We start from the raw sequence: 19,466 nt of genomic DNA, 5'->3' as shown, positions 1-19,466 counted from the left end.
GTGCACTATTACATTCTCTAGAAGTGTTTATTACGTATAAAATTTGGCTTAGTCAGGATTTCAGAAAATTTGGACTATAGCACAGTTGAAAACGTTACATTAATGCATTGTATCAAAACAGAAAAGTGTAAAAGCATACATGTTTACAAAGTTAATCGCACTCTGTTCCCATTCAGATTATAAACGGAATGCTTGAAGGAAAAAAAACTGTTTTGTCCCAAGAGGAAATGTTGTCTTACAATGTTTTCGTAATTAGGCCAGAATGTGTGTAGAAATGAATTTGGTGTTTGTGTTTCTTTTTCGCCCCGTCAGGAATCACAAAGTTCTAGAAAGTGCTTTTTATTATTGAGATCTGGGCTCTCTCTTCTTTCCCCCCATTCCATTCCAAAATCCACTATTGAGGGTTTAAACACGCGCGCGCGCGCGCACGCGCGCACACACACACACACACACACACACACACACACACACACGCCAAACAGTGAAATTAAAAGGCACGATTACAAAGTTTGTTTCAAGGCTTTATTGAAAATAATTACTCTTTTAATTGAGTATTTGCAAGATTGGAGTACAAATCCTTAACTGTCCGAATCAGTTCGTTCGCCTAGGGATTTAAAGGAAGTTTTTAACCTGGTGATAACTGGCAGAAAACAACAATAACAACAACAAAAACCGGACCCATCACCACTCACACAGCAAAAGCCTCCTTGCACTCCCTACTAATTTAAAAATAAGACATGCCTTTATAATCTGCAGATTCATTAGCAATCCGTTTGCCTTCACTATTTTCAGCTATTCCCTGTAGAAATAAAACACTATCTTGTTATGCCTTTCCGTCTCAACCTTATTTTCTCCATTTGCAGAATAATAATATTCTGTCCACCCGGACTAACCTCAGGATCTCAACCATGAGCTGGGCCACTCCACAAGGGGCAAGAGGTAGTTGAAATCAGTCGCCTGCTACGCCTTTGGGAGATGTCTGGGGGTTTTTAGACATTCTCATTTGGCGTGAAAAGCCAGCAAGGTGTGTTTAAGTTTTAGCGGGGGCGTCCTCGGTGGGCTGAGAGAGTGTTTCTGAGGTCGGCTCCCATGGGCCTGGCGCCCTCAACAACAATGGATTATCCCAAGAAAAAGGGTCACCCAAAGACCCACGAAAAAGGCAGAGTAGGCAAAGGAAAACACACTCAGCAGAGACCTATTACATTTATTGGACATTGAACATCATCAACACAGGAGTAGAGGTGGGGGGGAGAAGAAGGGGAAAGAGAAGGCGAATTGGTGGTGTAAAGCCAAGAGGCTTCAGAGCCAGTTTCTAAAATCAGGAATATTTTTCCGATTCACACTCGATTTGCCCACATGACATTTCTCTTCCTTGTCCTTCATAGATTGACTTTTCTTTCTTTACCTTTGGAAAAATTAGTTAACTTTTTTAAGTTGAACACGGCGCCTGTTCTCGGCACTAACTTCACAGGCTCGTTGCATGAACTAGAATCGTTAGATGGGCGCCGCCTGCAGCTGCTTGGAACCGGCAAGTTCCGAACGCAGGCCCGGAGGCTCCTTGGGGGGCTCCTGGGTGTCGGTTCCCCGACCTCCGCCCGGGGCCACCGCCTGCCGAGGTCCTCTCCACGCAGGGGCTGAGACCCAGAGCCGCGCGTCCTGCCGGAGAAAATACCAGCCTCCCAGCGTGAGTCCTCCTTCGCGGCTTGGAACATTTCTCTCTGCTTTTCTATTTACTCCCTCAGCAATGCTAATGTTCCCCCTCCCCACATTCTTCAGGCTGCCCCCTGCGCCTGGTACTGACGTCTATCAAGGGTGAAATGATGGAAACTATATTCATGGACATGATTTCCATTAAGTATCAATTAACCTGGGAGCCTCAGCCAGGCGTGCAGTGCGTCAAGGGTAAATGTACATCTCATTTCCACAAGGCCCGCTCGGCTGGAAAAGAAGGGCTTACTTAGATTCGCTTTGATAATGCACTTTGGTATTGAGGTCACCTTTGTGGCCTTTAATCAAGCCACTTGGATAGGACCTAACTCAAATATTCAGTCCGGATCGTCTACACGGCTTGTCCTCGTTCCCTGGGCTGCGCCCGCGTGTCCAGAGGCGCAAAAGCCACGGCCAACCTCTGAGGGGTTGCTCCAGGGGCCGGGGAGGGAGTCATTTGCTCCACAGTCTCCTGGGAGTGGCCTCCCTGCCTCCCCGCTCCCCCACCCCCAAGTGTAAGGCTCTGCGGTGCCCCCGCCCTGCCGGCCATGGCCCGCACTCCCTGGGCCCCGGGGGCACGGCGAGCCCTTGGCAGAGCGGTTTTATGGGCCCCCTTTAAGGCTGGCGGAGGCATCTCCGCGCCAGCGTGAGGCGTCCCGTCGGGTGCAGTGATGTCGCCTCCGCGCGGATCCCTCCGCGCGGTTATCTCGCGTCCATCTCGCTCCCTCTCCCGGCAGTGGCGTGGTGCGAAAATGCCTCGCCGGGGCGCACCGGGGCGGCAGCCTCGGCAGCGGCGGCGAGAGCGGTGGGAGGGGGCTGCGGGGGGGGCGAGGTGAGAGGTGGCGGCGGGCAGAGGGTGTTTTTTTCCTTTTCCCTCCAGAGCGGGGGTTTGTAAACCGAAGCCAAAGAGTGTCTCCGTGGGCCGGGCGCACTTTTTTTTGTTGTCCCGGTGCGCTCAAGGCCGCCTGGTGCCTGAGAGGAAAGAGTGGAGGCAGCGGGGCAGGTCACCGGGGTGTTGGCGAGTTTATTGCGGCCAAGCCGGCGCGCGCCGGGAGAGGCCGGGCGGGCAGTGGAACGCGGGGGCTGGGTGAGGCCCTGCGACCCGCGAGGGAGGCGGCGCGAGGTCGAGGCGGCGGGCGCGAGAGAGGAGCATGAGCGCCCAGTAGCGGAGTGCCCGCGGTTGCGGGGTCTCAGAAGCGGCGGGCGGGCGGGTGGCAGCAGCAACGTAGCCCGGCGGCCCCAGTGGCGCGAGCAGCCGCCCCAGAGGCCCCCGCGGCAGTGCGGTGGCGCTGAGGCGCGCTCCCTGCCAGCTCCGCGCCGCCCGCCCGCCCGGGGCCGCCCTACCTTGGCCCCCGGCCGCTGGCCGCCGCCGCCGCCTCGATGAGTTCGTACTTCGTGAACCCGCTGTACTCCAAGTACAAGGCGGCGGCCGCGGCGGCGGCCGCGGCGGGCGAAGCCATCAATCCCACTTACTACGACTGTCACTTCGCGCCCGAGGTCGGCGGCCGCCACGCCGCTGCCGCCGCCTTGCAGCTCTATGGCAACAGCGCCGCCGGCTTCCCGCACGCGCACCCGCACCCGCACCCATCGCCGCCGCCCGCCGGGCCGGGTTGCAGTAGTGGGGGCGGCCCGGGTCCCGGCCAGGACTACTTCCACCCCGGCGGGGGCAGCCCAGCCGCAGCCTACCAGGCCGCCCCACCTCCTCCGCCGCCGCCTCCCCCCTGCGGTGGGATTGCCTGTCACGGGGAGCCCGCGAAGTTTTACGGATACGATAACTTACAGAGACAGCCGATTTTTACGACCCAGCAAGAGGCCGAGCTGGTACAATATCCTGACTGTAAATCGTCCAGTGGTAATATTGGCGAGGACCCAGACCACTTAAATCAGAGCTCGTCTCCTTCTCAAATGTTTCCCTGGATGAGACCACAAGGTTGGGATGCAATTTTTTTTTTTTTTAAGCGGGGAGAGGGGGAGAAATTTGCTTTCATCTCACGTAATTGCTTTAAAACTCCCCTTTTCTCTCCCTGTCCTTTTTCTTCTGGTGTAGCTTACAGTGACTCTTATTCATGAAGTAGTACTTTTTTTTCTTTAAAGTAGAAACCATGAAAAGATGATGGGGGTCATAATAATTGCTAGGACGTTCTCGCTGTCCCTCTTGCCTGCCCATGCTATATATTATATCAGACCTAAGGAGAGTTGTGTATATTTCACCCCTTAGACCTGTTTCAGAAACCCCCAGCAACCTGCAGACGCACCATTACATTTTTAATGTTTATTTTCCTCTTTTTTTCTCTTTGTTTTAATCAGCAGCTCCTGGTAGACGAAGGGGAAGACAAACCTACAGTCGTTTCCAAACCTTAGAGTTGGAAAAGGAATTCCTTTTTAACCCTTATCTGACCAGGAAGAGAAGAATCGAGGTTTCCCATGCCTTAGCCCTCACCGAGAGACAGGTAAAAATCTGGTTCCAGAACAGGAGAATGAAATGGAAAAAGGAGAACAACAAGGACAAATTCCCGGTTTCCAGACAGGAGGCGAAGAATGGGGAAACCAAAAAGGAAGCCCAAGAGCTGGAGGAAGACCGAGCTGAAGGCCCGACAAATTAACTTCTACCTTTAAAAATTTACCGCAGACTATTAAAACTAATGATCAGCATATGCTGGTGGACACCACCTGTTTTCTTTTTTGGAAAGGACTTTACCTGTGTTTCAAGCTACCTTCATGTCACTGCTCTTGAGGTTTCTGCGCTTTGAGAGGGATTTGGGTGTTTTAAAAAAAAATGTTTCTAGTGTCGCATAGAAACAGCCCTTGAGCTGTCCTATGTAAGAGTAATTTGATACTGACCTTGTAGCTATATTTTTATAATGGTAGTTTTTAATGTCTGAGCTGGTGATTTTGCCTCGACAACATAAACTTCCTAATGATTAGCACTAAATAATTGAATATAAAATGCTTTATTAATCAAACAAGTGCACTTGAACATTTTAAATCTTTTCTTTATGGTGAGTAAATTAAAAGAAGTTTATTAATTTTAAAAAATTATGCCCGCAGAATATTTACTTTATATTATTTGATTAAAATGTGTTATTTATATTTTTTTCTGCTTTTATAATGAATGGTTCGGGTGCCTTTTGTTTACTCCTAAAAGGTTTCTTTGAGAATTTTGTAAATGTAATATCTCTGGGAAAAGTCTGGGCCAAATATTGAGAAAAGCACATGTTAGCTTAAGAGTGTAATGTATAGTCCTGGCTCTGCAGCTTCCTTAAACTTGGGGAAAATGTTCGGCTAGTGACAGAAGTTTCAGGACAATGTCAAAGTTGACATTTAATAATTTTTCTATAGTTTATACAGATTATGGCAGTTTAATCATCTAGAGTGAATGAATACTTGAAAAGTCAATTATAACATTTTCACTTAGATACTTTTTAGTCTGGCAAGTCACCTTGTGGAACGCCTCTCCTTTCTGAATTTGCTTTCGTTTTGAACTGTGCTTGCTTGGTATCGCCTGCAATTGCTAGGTCTTTGTGCTGTGGCCGCCGCTGTGATTCCGGTTTTTGTGTTTTTTTTTTTTTTTTCCTGAGGAGGTGCCATATTTATTTTGTATTCTCCTCTCTCTGTTTGCACGCCCATTGTGAGCCAACTTGTTGTGTGCATCTCAGATATCGGTTGGTACGTCCTCTGCTGTTCTCCAGGTTGGCCTCACCTATTTGAAACAAGCCTTGAGAGCAAATGCAGAAAAATCCAAGTGTAAACAACCGCTGCAGAATATAGCTAGCTCCTTAATAAAAGAAATGAATCCTTTTTCTAGAGCTAGTGTCTTTGAGCGCCGCCAATAACCCTTTTCCTGAGTCAGGAACAATCTCCAGGGCTCATGGGAAGGCAGCATCCTGCTAAAGCATCTATTTGATTTTTAAAAGGTGGGAGGGGGGTTACCTGCACCCTTGCTATAAAAATAAATAAATGCGAGGTGGGGGGGAGCTCTCTTTCATTTCAGAGAGGCTAGGTTATTCTAGCTTCATCTTGCTCTAAACAACCTTGATAAGATACTGGGAGAGCTTTGAACTTCGCAAAAGACTGGAGTTGTAGGCCCAGTGGGTAGCAACTCAGAGTCCAGATTATACCACAGCTTATTCCATTGAGCCAGCGCTGATGCTGGGGTTTGGGATCTGTTATTAACAAGATATCCATTTTCCATTTGAGGCTACTCCTGCAGCTGCCATTTTATGAGGGAAGAGGAGGGGGAAGAGGGACAGGAGGGAAGAGGAGAAATTCAAGTAAACTAACATTTCTCCCCACAAAAGGGAAAGCCCCTTTATCAGGTAGACTTTGGAGAATTCTCTTCTTTTTCTAGATGCCTGTATGTTTTTAAAGATGTACATCTTAATTTCCAGAGTGGCTTTTATTGCACAGGTATGAAAATGGAATCCTATACTTTGGGGCCTGTATCACTTGTTCAGGTGATAGTGGGCTGTTTGCCTGCTGCTTCAAGGACCAGGGAAAAGTTGGCACAGGTTAGGCCAGAGGCGAAGCACCACCTGGCTTTCTATCCAGGGAAGAGGCCGTGGCTGTGGCATTTGCTGACCTGAGCCAGGAAAGAGTTTTAAGTCAAGGGTGGCGGCCCGGGGCTTAAGAAACATTTGCACAAGAAGAGACAGCTGCAAACGTGCCTGCTGGATTTGGAAACGTTTTGCTCTGTGTGTTGCCTGAGACTCTGCTGTTGACTGGTTTAGAGCAAGTGTGCCAAGTGCTTGAAAGCATGGCTAGGGAACAGTCTGGCTGTGGAGAGGGTGGGAATAAGCTGGCTAGAGACTGGTGCTGGCTAGGCTCCAGCTGCCCTCCATTTAAGGGATTCCTCTATTAGCAAAATTCACTGTCTTCTACACAAGAATTCTCCCTGAAAATCATTTTTAGAGCCATTGATTTGGGCAAGACTCTATATGGTGGGGGACCCGGTGCATGGATTAATGTGGAAATCTGTTAAGGAAGGGTGGTAAAAATGTTTTTTCCTCCATTTTGTGCTACTCTGAAAGTGTTGTACCTTCTGGCCCTGTTGGACCCCTAACCTATGGTAAATTCGTAGCTCATGTACACAAAAAGACTTGCAAAAATTAGTACACTTGAGAGTATTTGTACATTTACACGTTTGGTATTTTGGGTATATATTTGTTGTACATATACATAGATTACTCATGGAGAAAGTGTTGGTAATTAATGTAGGTATACATGTTTCCTTTTGTAGTTGGGGAAAACAGATTTGTCTTCAAATAAAGAGTCTGTGGAATTACAATCACACACACTCACCACCTTCTTGCAGTGGCTAGAAACCGCCATCTGTGTTTCATGCAGACAACTCCCAGTGACGAGTGCAGGAGATGCCCTTCTAATTGGCTCAGATCCGTAAACATCCGAGGGTTGCAGCATATCGAACCATTTTTGCTGCAGAAATTTGCATAAATCTTCAGAGAACCCTTTGGACTGCTTAGAGAGTCTGCTTAGAGAGGTCTGTAAATCATTTACAGAAAAATAGGACCCTCCAATGTTAACACTGGATGAAAAAACCAAGGGTCCTAAGTGATTTGGGTTCTCTGCGTAGACCAGAAACACACCAAAAAAGGTGTGGGTCTCAACGGTTCCTAGAGAAAAGTCAATTCAGGGGCTGCCATTTTGTGAGGTTCCACAAAGCCCAGCACATGGCTTTTCTCTGCACAGGGTGAAAAAGTACAAATATGGCTGCCTTTTCAAAAGTGCAGTCTTTTCCCAGCCCTCCTTCCACCAGCTGAAATAGAGGGTCATAAACTCTGCCTTTATTTGGGTAGAGGAAAATTGACAATTGAGGTTATTTCTCAGAATGTTTCAGAACTAAACAATGTTCTGAATGTATAGACATGTATAGACCAGCATAAAGTGTTAACTGTTTGGGAAGGTCCAACATCATGCTCGATTTTGTGTAATTAAAATATTGTTTAATTATTCTTCACTGCAGAAGGTGTTACTATTTCGCATCCAAACTTGTGTCCTCTGCTTTCCCACTGTTTGCTGAATCTGAATGCATCTGGCGGTGAACAGGGGAAAGAGAACATTTTAATGAACCTGGCTGCTGCTCTGGGTACCTCCAGCAAAGTTAGAACTCACTGACTTTTTCTAGAAAGAATATGACTTTTGCAGACACATGGCAACAGAAGCACTTTAATCAGAAACATCCAAGGTCATCAGAACTTTTTCAAGGGATACACATAGCCTGCTCCAGAGGGTGCTATGTGCTTCCTACTTAAGTGTATGACCACTTAGGGACTTGGTGTGAGGATGTTAATAGAGAATCTACACATTGAAATCCTAAAGCACATATTTATAAATGTATTACTAGAAGTCCAAAGCAGTGTCCTTGAAAGGATGGGGTTGGGGTGAGGAGAGGTTACCTCTTACGGGCACATTTGAAGCCTGGATGGCCATGCCCATGCATTAATGATGAGGGGAGCTAGCCAAGGATGTTTACCTTCAGCTGGGGTTCTCTGGAGCAGCTTCCATGAGAAGAGCGAAAGGAATGGCACTCCTGCCTTTGAAGAAAAAAAACTATTTTTTTTTCAAGCCTGAAACTGGGGAGCTGCTTTTTTCCTGAACAAATGGAGTCCCTCTCCTCTTCAATATTGCATTGAATAGGCTCTTCAACGGACAAACATTTTGGGGGGCAAGGGAAGAGGGGCTAGAATTAATTCCATAGAAATGCGAATTGCACTTAGGGGAGACTTAAGGATTTTCAGAGGGTATTAAAAAAGATTGACTCTAGAGAAGACTGTCCCAGGGGGTGTTTCTATCTAGATTAAGTATAGGTATTGGGAGTTCAAACTGTTATTTTGGAGAAGTTGACAAGTACCTAAAACCATTTTCAGCCTTTGAGCTGATTGGCAACTCTCCTACTGCAGAAACCCCAAGAAACAGGAGGGACCCCAGTTTATGTTGGAGAGAGTTGGGTTGGGGAGAGCACACATTTTCTTGGCCTGCAGAGCCCTGGTTTTCTGCACAAGGTCAGACTGGGTGGCTTGCCTGAAGATGAGAGGGGCAAAAACCGAAAGCGCTTGGCTGCTCTTTCAGAGAGGCCTTTTGGTGAGGGGAGGAGAGGAGAAGCCAAGTGAGGGGAGAGTTGGAGGTGTGACTGACAGGATCACCTCCCCAAGCGAGCGCGGCATTCATTCTCCCTGAAACACAGCGCCCAAGGAGCAGAGGTTTCAAGCAAAGAACCAAAATAAAAAATAAAAGGAAAAGAATTCCTAGAGAAAGGAACCGTGAAGTCTAGAAAGGCAGAGCGAGCGGTGGAGAGGGACACGGAGAAAGAGGAGGAGGGAGGGAGAAAGAGGAGGAGGAGGGGGAGGAAGGAGAGCAGAAAAACGGAGAGAGAAGAGGGGAGAGGAGAGAGAGAGAAAGAGGGAAAAACATGGCGCTTGCGAGCTGTATGTGCAAAATCCGCAAGGAATTGCAGTAAATTCCTTTTTGTTTGAAGAAAATTTACAACTTGGTAATAGACCTTTTTATGACCTATTTGCGGTCGTCATTGGCTGCGGCTGGTCATGTGCAGGCTCCGCTCGCCTTCACGGCCTTTTTCCTGATTTCCCAGGCGAATTTCCCCCCGCATTCTGCCTTCCTAGAGCCTCACCCCCTCTTTTTCTAACCTTTGTCTCCGCAGAGGTGGGCTCCAGTCGCCGGCTGCGGGGTTGCGGGGTCCGCGGCGGCCTCGGCTCGCGCCCGGCGCCCAATTTGGCCCCACGGCCGCTTCGCCCCGGGCCGCGCCGCTGCCGCCTCCGGAGCCGGCGGGGAGCCCGGCGGGCGGGAGAGCCCGGAAGGAGCCCGGGGCGCCGAGGCCCCCACTGGCGCCGGCACCGCCCGCCGGGAGCCGCCGGCCTGCAGCCGGGTGGCCGAGTCGCGCGGTTCCGACGCGGCTCTTTTTCCAACATGAGCGGGTCCCTGCCGCGCAGAGCGCGAGTAACCGGGCAGCGCTTAGTGGATTACAGCAGCCGCCGGGGACGACCGCCGCCTCCAGCTCTGCACCTCCGGTAAGAGCGGCCCCCGCCCCGCTCCCAGCGCTGCCTCCGAGAAGCTCGAGGCGCCCACCCGTTCGGTTAGCTCGGGGAGCCCAGCCCGACCCGCCACACTTCCCCGGGGCCTGGGAGTGCCTGTCTGCGTCCCCTGCCTCCAGATCACTCAGGTTCTGAGCGGGCGTCCCCTGGGGCCCTGGGTGGGGTCCGGCTGAGCTCAGAAACAGAAGGGAAGCCCCATTTCCTCTCGAGATTATGAGAGGTGGATAGAGGCGTAGATCGAGAGCCTCAGGATCCCCGCCCTGGAAGACTGTGCAGATGGTTTCTGGAGCTGTCAGCTTTGCTGGGGGTCACTACAGGCACTCTGGAGTCTAGAGCAGTATTTTGCGGTTGGTCTGTGGTCAGAGGTACCTGGGAGGCTAACAGGTGTTTTCTGAGGGTTGGAGCTTGGGGGTGGGGGTGGGGTGGATTCTGTGTATCCAGGATGGTGCTACGTTTGTTCATCTAGGCTTTGGTGAGTGATGCTGATTTTTAGAGTTTTTGGTTTATTGGGCTCTGTTTATGGGATGGAATTTTAAATGTTAACTGCTTCTCTAGTTCTCAGATGATTTTCTTAACAACTCAAGAAAGGTTCCGCACACATCTGTCAGGTGAATCTGGGTTATTCTGTGCCACAAAATGGACGCATGTTTTGAGAGGTAGCAGTAGAGCAGAGGATCAGAAACCCTGGTGCAGGTCTTGGGAAAAAAACAAGAGACGTTTCAGAAATTCTAAGCATGCTTAAAAAGTTCAAGCATCGCGTGTGTTTCTTATTTGTCAGAGTAGGGAAAGAGTAGACATTTTGCTCTCTAAATGTACTGTCGTGGTGTGTTTGTGTTGCCTGTAATGAATAGCATAGCAATATTTCCAACTAGACTTCAAAACTAGTGAACCAAAATATCTATGAATCGAAAGAAAATTATTTGCAGAAAGAAATGCTATTTTCTCCTATGGATTTTGAAGGGCACTAGAGGATGCAGTTCTCAAATCCCATTGCCTCTTCCCTCATGGACACGTGAAATATTAAAACCTTAGGACAATCTGCCGCATTGCGCATGGGGTTGACCTGCGCATTGCGGAGTATTGTTTTTTCAGGAACCAGCGGAAAAGCCTAACTCAATGTTCTCCCAAATATCCCAGTGTGACCATGCTGGCCTTAAATGCATTTCTGAACAATAAATGATATTTTTATAGAAAGATATTTTTAGTAACAACGGAACCATGCTCGTTTCAAAATGGAGGGCTACGATTTGTGGCTATTTGATGTGCACAGAATTGTCCTTGATCACTAATTATGATCACTCACAAATGAGAAACTGATTGTTAAGTCCGAAATGTCTGTATTTTGTAAATATTTCTGATAGAGTACTGCTGAGATCATTCTTTCATATTGGTATGGAGCATTACCTACTGAAAAACAGGCCTCTGGACTGGGGCTCCCAAGGCCCTCCCCTGGCAACTCCAGGAGTCCATAAATTGCCTGGAGTTGCGGTGGGGGTGGGGTCGAGTTGTGGCCGTGATGGCCAAGCCCTTGTGTTCCGAGTTTCAGCAGCCTCTCCCTGGGTTCAATGACTGAGCGCGCCCAAGTGACTAGGAACCTGGGCAGTCTGCAGGTCCAATTGCACAGCAGAGGGTGATGTCATGGGCAGATATGGAGGACTAAGGGGTTCTTCCTAAATCCGATAGTAGCATTAAGAGCTTAAATAGTCAGTTGCATCTAAGGGAATATATACGCTGCCAGTCACATTTGAACTTAGGCCACTTAGTCCAAGAGGAGACTAGTCAACGCTTTTGCCACTACCGGAAATGCCCCCACTGTTAACCCAATTTTTAAAAACTTAAACGAAATTAAAAAAAAAAAGTTGGATCCAAAGAACTCACAAGCCGGGGAGTGTAATTCCCAGAGTCCTCGAACCGAACCTCTAACTGTGTGTAGATCAGAGAACCAATGGCACGTCAGGGCCTTAGTGTCTAAGGTCAGGCAATGAGGGGCTTGCGCTCTCCCGGAGGATCAGGAAAAAGAGCGAAGCTCGTTGTTATAAACGTGGCCAAGCACCGGGTTGAAAACCGAACGTATTTTCCTGTCAGATGCTCCTCCAAATAAATATATCTCGCCAGAATACTGTTTTCCGAGCTCGAGAAGCAGGGGAAATCGGAACAAAGACAGTATTTCACTCTGGGCTGGCAGGCAGCTGCTAGAGGTATTTACGGCCTTGCCGCAGTGCGACCGCCGGGCAGGGCATGCGGGGGCACCGGAAGCTGGGGAGAAGCCACCAAGAACTCGGAATTCCGACTTAAGTCCCATTTAGGGCCAATTTTCCGAAATTAATGCGAAAAGATACCCTCTTTCTAGGAACTGGTCTCTTGGACTTCATAGTTGTGCAGAATGAGGGAGAAGTACTCTCTGGACGTAGGGTGGTTCCCTCTCCCCCCTCCCCCCCCCAGCCTTGATTAACGACGGGGGAGAAGGCGTGCACTGGATATGAAACTGCTGATCCAAAGGACAACCTTGAGGGTTTACTGGAAGCATGGCGATTTTGTTGGTTTGGTGGAACAGGGCTTGCAGATCAGAAAGGACGCGTGAAGCTTTTAACAGGGCTTCCTGCAAAAGTATCTTTCCTGTGTCTCTAAGATGGGGCGTTCAGGCTCTTCTGCAGTTAGGCGCTGCAGCAGTGTGCGGTGCTGCACACCGCCCAGTGCTGCGCACGCCGCCCGCACAGCTCAGTGCGGGGCTGCGCCTGCCTAGCCCGCTAGCCCAGCGTCCGGCGCATGTGCAGTGAAATAACCCAGCCTGGGGATCCAACCAGCAAAGCACGGATGGGGGGAGGGGGCGAGTGGACTCAGAGCTGGAAGATAAAACCCGAGCTCTCCACTTGGCCCTGCCTCAAGATTCGCTCCTGATCTTTCCTTTATTCCAGCCTTCAATCTAAATATAGCCAAACATCTTGCCCTTGACCACGTTATTTTCAATCATCTTGACTCACCACCTCACCCAAATTTAAATCTGTACTTTAGAAACAGTCTGCTAATATGAGCTAGTGACCAGAAGAAAACCAAATCTTTTTTTATGGTGTTAAAGTAAACATGCATACATTTTGTAACACCTTAAACGAAGATTATATATATGTATATAATCCTCAGGGAAGTGTATAGATGTTTTTCAGCCTGATGCTTCTGCTTTGGGAAAAGGCCTTTCCTCTTGGCGCCTGTTCAAACCGCCAAACTTCAGGCCAATTCTTCAACCGGACCATTCTCGGATCTTGTTACGCCAGCGCAGCACGTTCGAAGGCTCTGTGGGGACCAGTGGCTCAGCAGAAAGCGGTCAAACAAATAATAAATAAATAAACGCACGAATTGTACGGTTTTTCCGCCTGGGCTCGCCTAATTAACAGGATGCACACTTCTGGGTCGCGAGCCTGCTGTCAGTGCTAAGGGTGGGAGTGGGGGTGGGGGTGGCCTCAGGGCTCTCTCGACTCCTTCTGGCCTCCCCCAGGGGAAGGGAAGACCAGCTCAAGCCTCTGGTTCGGGAAGACCTCTGCCCGCGCTAAGAAGCCGGGGCCTCGGGCTTCCGGGACTGCAGCAGCCCCCCTGCTCTGCTGTCTGGCGCCTTGTCCAGGAGGAGGCGCTGTAGGACAAGCGTCCTGTCGGCTACGGAGGCGCGGGAGATGCCCCGGGCGCTCGCGGGCGGGAGCGTGGGAGGGACACTGACCCCGCCCCCTCCCTCTCCCCGCCCTCCACCCCAGCTCACAAAGTGTTTTCCGCCAACGAGGATAGTTGGCGATGCGGCGCCCACCCCCAGGGGCGGCTTCCCGAGACTGGCAGCAGAGGCAGCCCGGGGTCCAGGAACCTGAAGGCAGGTTCCGGGGTGGCGGGCCACCTCACTTCCTCCGCCTTCCCGGAGGGGGCGCGATTTCTGCGCTTTGGGCTCTGAAGAGCAGGAAAAGAGGGTCTGGTGGTGGGGCAAGCCACGCCCAATCCCTACCAGCCCCTTCATTTGGGCTGCTGTTCTTGCCACTTTACTTTCTTGCAATTTCTGGTACCTAGAACCGGCAGCCTTGAAAAGCCAAGCGTTCAGCGTCGCCTGCCTCAAGCTGATGGGCTCGCCCAGGCTCATTTAGAACAAGGCCTCGGCCCCGGGACTCCCTCGAGGCTCCAGATCCAGGGCGACTTCTTGCGTGTGGCTTGAAAACCCCGCAGTTACTCATCTCTCCCCCTTTTCACACCACCCTCACACTCTTCTTTAACCCATTGCACCCATTTCAGGCCTTTGGTGGGCTCCATGGGGGTGTTTCTCGCATCAGCGGTGACATCCCCAGCTGGCTCTGATCCAGCCTCACTGTTCCTTGTTGTCTCCTGGCAACACAGCCTTTTGCTTCCCTCATTTCCCTGCGTTGGAGCAGTGATTCTTAATGAAGGCCTGCATTCAAGCCTCTTCTTTATAATGCAGGTTCCTTTGTTTCAGATTTACTGAATCAGGATGTCTAGAACCTGCAGTTTATAAACACTTTCCACCATGGCAGTTAAGATGTATGCTTATGTTTGAGTACTCGTCGAGGGTCTTTCCTGTATCTCTTATGATTCTGTGGTCTACAGGGGTCAAGTTCTCGCTACCATTTAGCAATGCCCCGCCCCCTAGTTGAGGGAGCTCTCTCTTTCATTGGGTTTTCTAGGGGATCTTCCTGACCCAGGGATCGAACTTGGGTCTCCTGCATTGCAGGTAGATGCTTTACCATCTGAGCCACCAGGGAAAAGTCATAAGCTGACTAGTTGCTACCAAACTGGGAAAGGGAAGTTGACCGCTTGCTAACTCAGAGGTTTTTTCAAAGAGGTGAATAGGTTCTAGATACAGACGGCCTTCTTTCAAATTTTTTCCACTTAACTGTTGTGTGAGCTTAGGCAAGTGGGGCAAACTCTCTGGGCTTGTTTCCTCATGTGGAAAGCAGAGATAATTAGAGTACCTTCAAGGGTTGTTATGAGGATTTTTACTTACATAGCACTACTATATGTCCAGCACTATTCTAACTATTTTATATACATTAACTCACTGATTAGGCACTTAAAATGGGTTTTTGGCACAAGCCAAACATTCAATACCTGTTTCAATCACATATTGAATAACAAGCATTCAATAGGTGTTTCTTATCATCAGTATACTTTTTCTGTTTAATAATCAGGCCTAGCCTTTTAGAGCTTAGAGAGACCTGGTTCATGCACTCAGTCCCTGAATTGTACAGAGAAGACAGGCCTAGGCTTGGTCACAGGAGAACATGGATCTGGGGCTTCCCCTGTTGCTGTAGTGGGTCTCATAGGCCCTGCTTCCTTGGGTCTTATTGTCTGGCACCTGCCTACAGGTAGACTTCAGGGCCATATCCAAGAGGAAGGTGCCCTTAGCTCCTTAGTGGGCAGATATCAGGTAGCGGAAGCCTCACACCCACACAGGCACATCCATGACTCTTACAGAAAGCTCAGGTCTTACTAGAGAGCAGGCCCTACTGGCCACCTTCTGGAGACACCCTCCTTACCACCACCCATCAGTCACAGCCTCTTTTACAGCCCCAAGGCAACTACCCTTGTTTTCAGTATCTTGAAAGCTGGGACAGACTGGATAAGCCAAATGCCAGTGGGCAACACAAAGGAGGCAAGGAGTGTTCCACACCCTTAATCTGCTTGTGTTCCAAGATCTGGGCTCCAGGGCCATGGCTGAGCCACAGCTCCCACCTTGGGCCATGGTGATGTCAAGGTGTGTCTTAAAGAGGCCTATCCCCCTCAGATCTCCATCAGCCCTTCAATTTTTTGAGATACTTTATATCTTTTAAAAAGAATTATATAAATACTACCTCAGGCTGTAACCCACACATATGTACACCCTTCTCATGCAGCCAGGTTCTACCCCTTACCCCTGGCCTCCAGGACTTCTGACTACAGACTTTTCCTACGAGGGCCTCTGCAGCCCTTGGCCAAGCTGCTTCTGCTTAACCAGGAGTCCACCTGGGTCGGATTTTCTGTCCAAACACACCTTGTCCCTCCTGCTATAAACCATGCCTGGCAGAGTTTGGCCCATGAAATTGGGCAGTGCTGCAGTTGCCCAGTCACCCCCATCTCCTGATCCATCTAACCTCTGTTCTTGGTTCTCAATGGGCTTAGATGGCTACCCCACACTCTGCTTTCCTTGGACCCGCTGGAGCTTTTTCCAGGTCTGGCCCCCCATTAGAGGTCCTGCCCCAGAGCCCGTTCTTTGGGATGCCACATCTCACTGTTGGAATTGTTACCTCCGGGGTTACCTCTCCTTCCCAGAAGACACCAAGGCAGAGTTCCAGTGAGCAGACTCTACTGTAGGGGGAGGGGGGAGGGGTAGCAGGAGAAGTGTTCCTCTTTCAGCGATAGAGTATAGTGTCAGGAATATGAAATTATATTCTCTCATGCTTGGGACTCCCTGTTCAGCCCTTCTCTGGCTCTTCCCCAGCCTGAGTCCCTAAGTGCCAGGCCTGGCAGTTTCCTTCCTACCCCTGGTCTAGGGGATTCATCTGAAGTCTCATTCCCACTTGTCCTGGTTGTGGAGATAGTTTAAGAGAAGAGTTCAACACCACCTCTGGGCAAGAGGCCTCTTGCAAGTCAAGGTCAGACTATCCTTTCCTAGGCCACATAGCAAGGGCCTCTAGGGCAGGCAGAGAACGGACCTTGTTAGGTTTGGAGTGCAGCTGATGCCTCTTGGGCCCCTTCACTTTCTCCTCCTTCCTGGGAGTGGCTCTGGCATCTGGGTTGGGAGAGCCCTGCAGGGGACTCTAGCTCATGGGAGCTCTCTGAGCAGAAACTCCCAGAATTGGCTCTTTCCAGTCAGATGGGGAAGACAGTGCTCAGAATCTCACTGTACCCAGCAACAGGTTTCTAAGAAGGCTCCTACATCTTCTCCCCCACCTTGTCTTCATGACTTAGCACCACCACCATTGACAGTCCTTGGAAAAGCCCCAGGAAATCGGCCCAAGCTACTCTGCTCTTCTCCCTGGTGCTCAGCCTTCTTACTAGACAGAGTTTTCTCTTCCCCATTCCCCTGTGTCATTCATCTAAAAAAGCCCAAAGTTGGGGGCAGGGGCCAAGGGAAGACTAGAGGAAGGTGTACACTCTCCTTAATCATGTTGTCTGACTATCCTAAGATTAGAAAGTGATTGAAGTTATGTGCCTCAATGTCTTCCTTTCTTTCCTCCTTTCCCCTCAGCAGAGCTAGTTACTTTCCTGTTATCATCTAAATATACAGAGTAGGCTGTATAATTTTATTCTTCTTATGTAAGCCACAGTGAAGACTGTGGGCAAGCCCCAGTCATCATCTTTCATTATCAGTCATTCAAAAAATGTCTCTTGAGCCCAGATTAGGTGCCAGACATTGTTTCAAACACCATCTCCTCAGTCTGGTCTTCTCTTTACACCACCCTTCTTCCATAAAAAGCTCATCACAACTGCCTAGAATGTCATATATCCTTTGGTTAACTCAGTTTTATTAAGTTAGGAATTAAGGAAAAATAAAGAAGCCTTTCCCAAGCCCTCAAACTTTTTAAAAAATGGATTAACAAGGACTTGTTTTGAAGCTGCTCACCTGGTGCTAATAGAGTCAGAAAACAGTTTTTAAAGGATTGATCTTTACTCATATTTTAAAAACAGATGCTACCAACTGTAAAAGAAAAAGATACTTCTAAGTGGGCTAATGGGGTGGGGGTTGGGGGAGAGAAATCAATGGCGTACAGTCTGGACTAATAGCTCCCTGCTTTCTATCCAATGAATGTGAAATTAGGAAATGGGTTTAGAAATGCACAGAGAATGGGTGGAAATTAGGATGCAAAGAGATTTTAGTAGAAAGGAGTCTCTTTCATAGGTTTGATAGGACTTGCTGATGAGAACTTTCACAAGTGAATTTTATTTAGAAATCTTAGATGTATATGTGCTCTACAAAGCTACAGAGAACATCCGTTCTTTTAATCGGAATAGTCAAAATCACATGTTTCCACACTGTTTGGTAGCAACTCTGGCGGGCTGTGGAAGGATGCTGAGGAGGGCGGTGTCAATTCTCTTTTCATTCTCTCCCTTTGGTGGGAGCTGGGGGTGTCTTTCCCACCCCCACCTACCCCAAGCACGGAGTCACGCTCTCCGATGGAGCAGTGCTCAGGCCCAAGCTCTTTTCTTGGTTTCTCAGCGGGAGAGCACGCTGCCTCCTCCTCTCAGGCTCTCCCTCTGGTGGGAGTGGCATGGGGGGCGGGGAGTGGAGGGGTAAGATCGGGGAGAGATAGGATCTTACCCAGCCAGATTTGGACCCCAGGCCCTGTGGTTGGGGCCCTGTGGGACTGGGGACATCTGACTTCCTGGGCTTGGGTTCCTGAGAGCCTCATTTGCTTCCTCACACCCTGTCCCCTTCACACCAGGGCTGTTTTATTGTTTTATAACCTTCTTTAGAGCTTCAGTTGCCAAAGATGCCCGATGAGGCTATTCTCTACTTTCTCACATCACCAAACCCCAAGTCTTGCTGTTTTAAGCAGTTTGGTCACTTGCAAAGGCTTCCCTTCCAGATCTAAGCAAATTACAGAAACCTCTAGGCATGTGGCTACCTTCAACTTTTGCTGAGCCCATTCACAACAATACAGAGCCAAGTGTTAACTCCAACTGCCACCCCCACCCCCAAGCCCACCCAGCCTCCAACCACTCTTTTCTTATTGAAGCTAAAACAAAATCTGAAATAACTTCTGGTATAAGCCAATAGAAATGACCTTTGGCTTTCCTCTTTATTTACCACATCTAGAGCTAGAAAATGATTGAAATAAAGGAGTTGATGGTACTCACAGCGGATGCAGCCAAAGAATCATAAGACATGCCCACCAACCAGCCTTTTCCAAATAGCACTATCTCCCCCTCTAAACAGAGTCCCTGAAAAGATACTATTTGAAAAGACCAGGGTATTGATATGAATATGACTTCCCCCCCTTGAATCCTAGATATTTGGAACTATTTAAATGTGAGGGAACAGTTGCAGTGAACCTTTATTTAGTGAATAAAAGTTTAAAGCCGAAGGTTATTTATGGTTCTGCAGAGATGGGACCTGAGTGGCTATTTACAAGCACGTGATTCCAATAAACTTTGTTTTATGGCTTGAGAGTTGACAAGCCAAAATATAATTCCCACCATAAATTAGGTTAAGAGCATACAAGTGCAGATGCTTGGTTCCTGGAGCAGCGATAGGAAAGTGAGAGGCTCCAGCTAGCGCCGGGTTCAGAAGGAGACAGGTCTGCTCCCAGCTCCCCTGCCCACTAGGAGAGAAAACCAGTAAGTCACTTATTACTTTTTCCAGGACAACTCCAGGGGTGGGGGATTTCTCTGCCCCCTCTTTTCTGCCTGGTGGTGGGGAGAAGTCTCATGGACGTTAATTTTAGCTTAACCTAAATCAAGAAATAGGATGGGAATCCCCTCTCCCTTCTAGACATAGAAAGTTAGGAATTGAGGGTTCTCACCTCACCAGAGGAACTTTCTGCCTCTCACCTCCTCAGAGTGAAGTTCTGCTTCAGAAGTGGAATCAAATGGGTAGCCTAGGTGGACAGATATAAAGTTTAAGAATGGAGATGCTCTGCCTCTGCGATTTCTCAGAGAAGACCCCTGTCCCAGACTAAAACTAGAGGCGACTGAAAGCTGGACACCAGCCCCTGTGAGGACCACTGCTTT

At 49.1% G+C, this 19,466-nt stretch overlaps 1 protein-coding gene across 2 annotated transcripts; it reads left to right on the top strand.

Annotated features, from left to right (window-relative positions):
* The first annotated feature begins 3,087 nt into the window (after positions 1 to 3,087).
* Positions 3,088 to 4,310, top strand: HOXD8 (homeobox D8). 2 transcript variants are annotated; one of them, XM_068969107.1, is made up of 2 exons: positions 3,088 to 3,637; positions 4,018 to 4,310. In XM_068969107.1, exons 1-2 carry the CDS (start codon positions 3,088 to 3,090, stop codon positions 4,308 to 4,310), a joined length of 843 nt encoding a protein of 280 aa, XP_068825208.1. The 2 variants fall into 2 exon arrangements, with proteins under 2 accessions (XP_068825208.1, XP_068825207.1); XM_068969106.1 differs by having other exon boundaries at positions 4,015 to 4,310.
* Positions 4,311 to 19,466: the final 15,156 nt, after the last annotated feature.

This window comes from Capricornis sumatraensis, chromosome 3 (assembly GCF_032405125.1).
Source record: "Capricornis sumatraensis isolate serow.1 chromosome 3, serow.2, whole genome shotgun sequence".
Lineage (NCBI taxonomy): Eukaryota > Metazoa > Chordata > Mammalia > Artiodactyla > Bovidae > Capricornis > Capricornis sumatraensis.
This window is presented reverse-complemented; position numbering and strand designations above follow the sequence as displayed.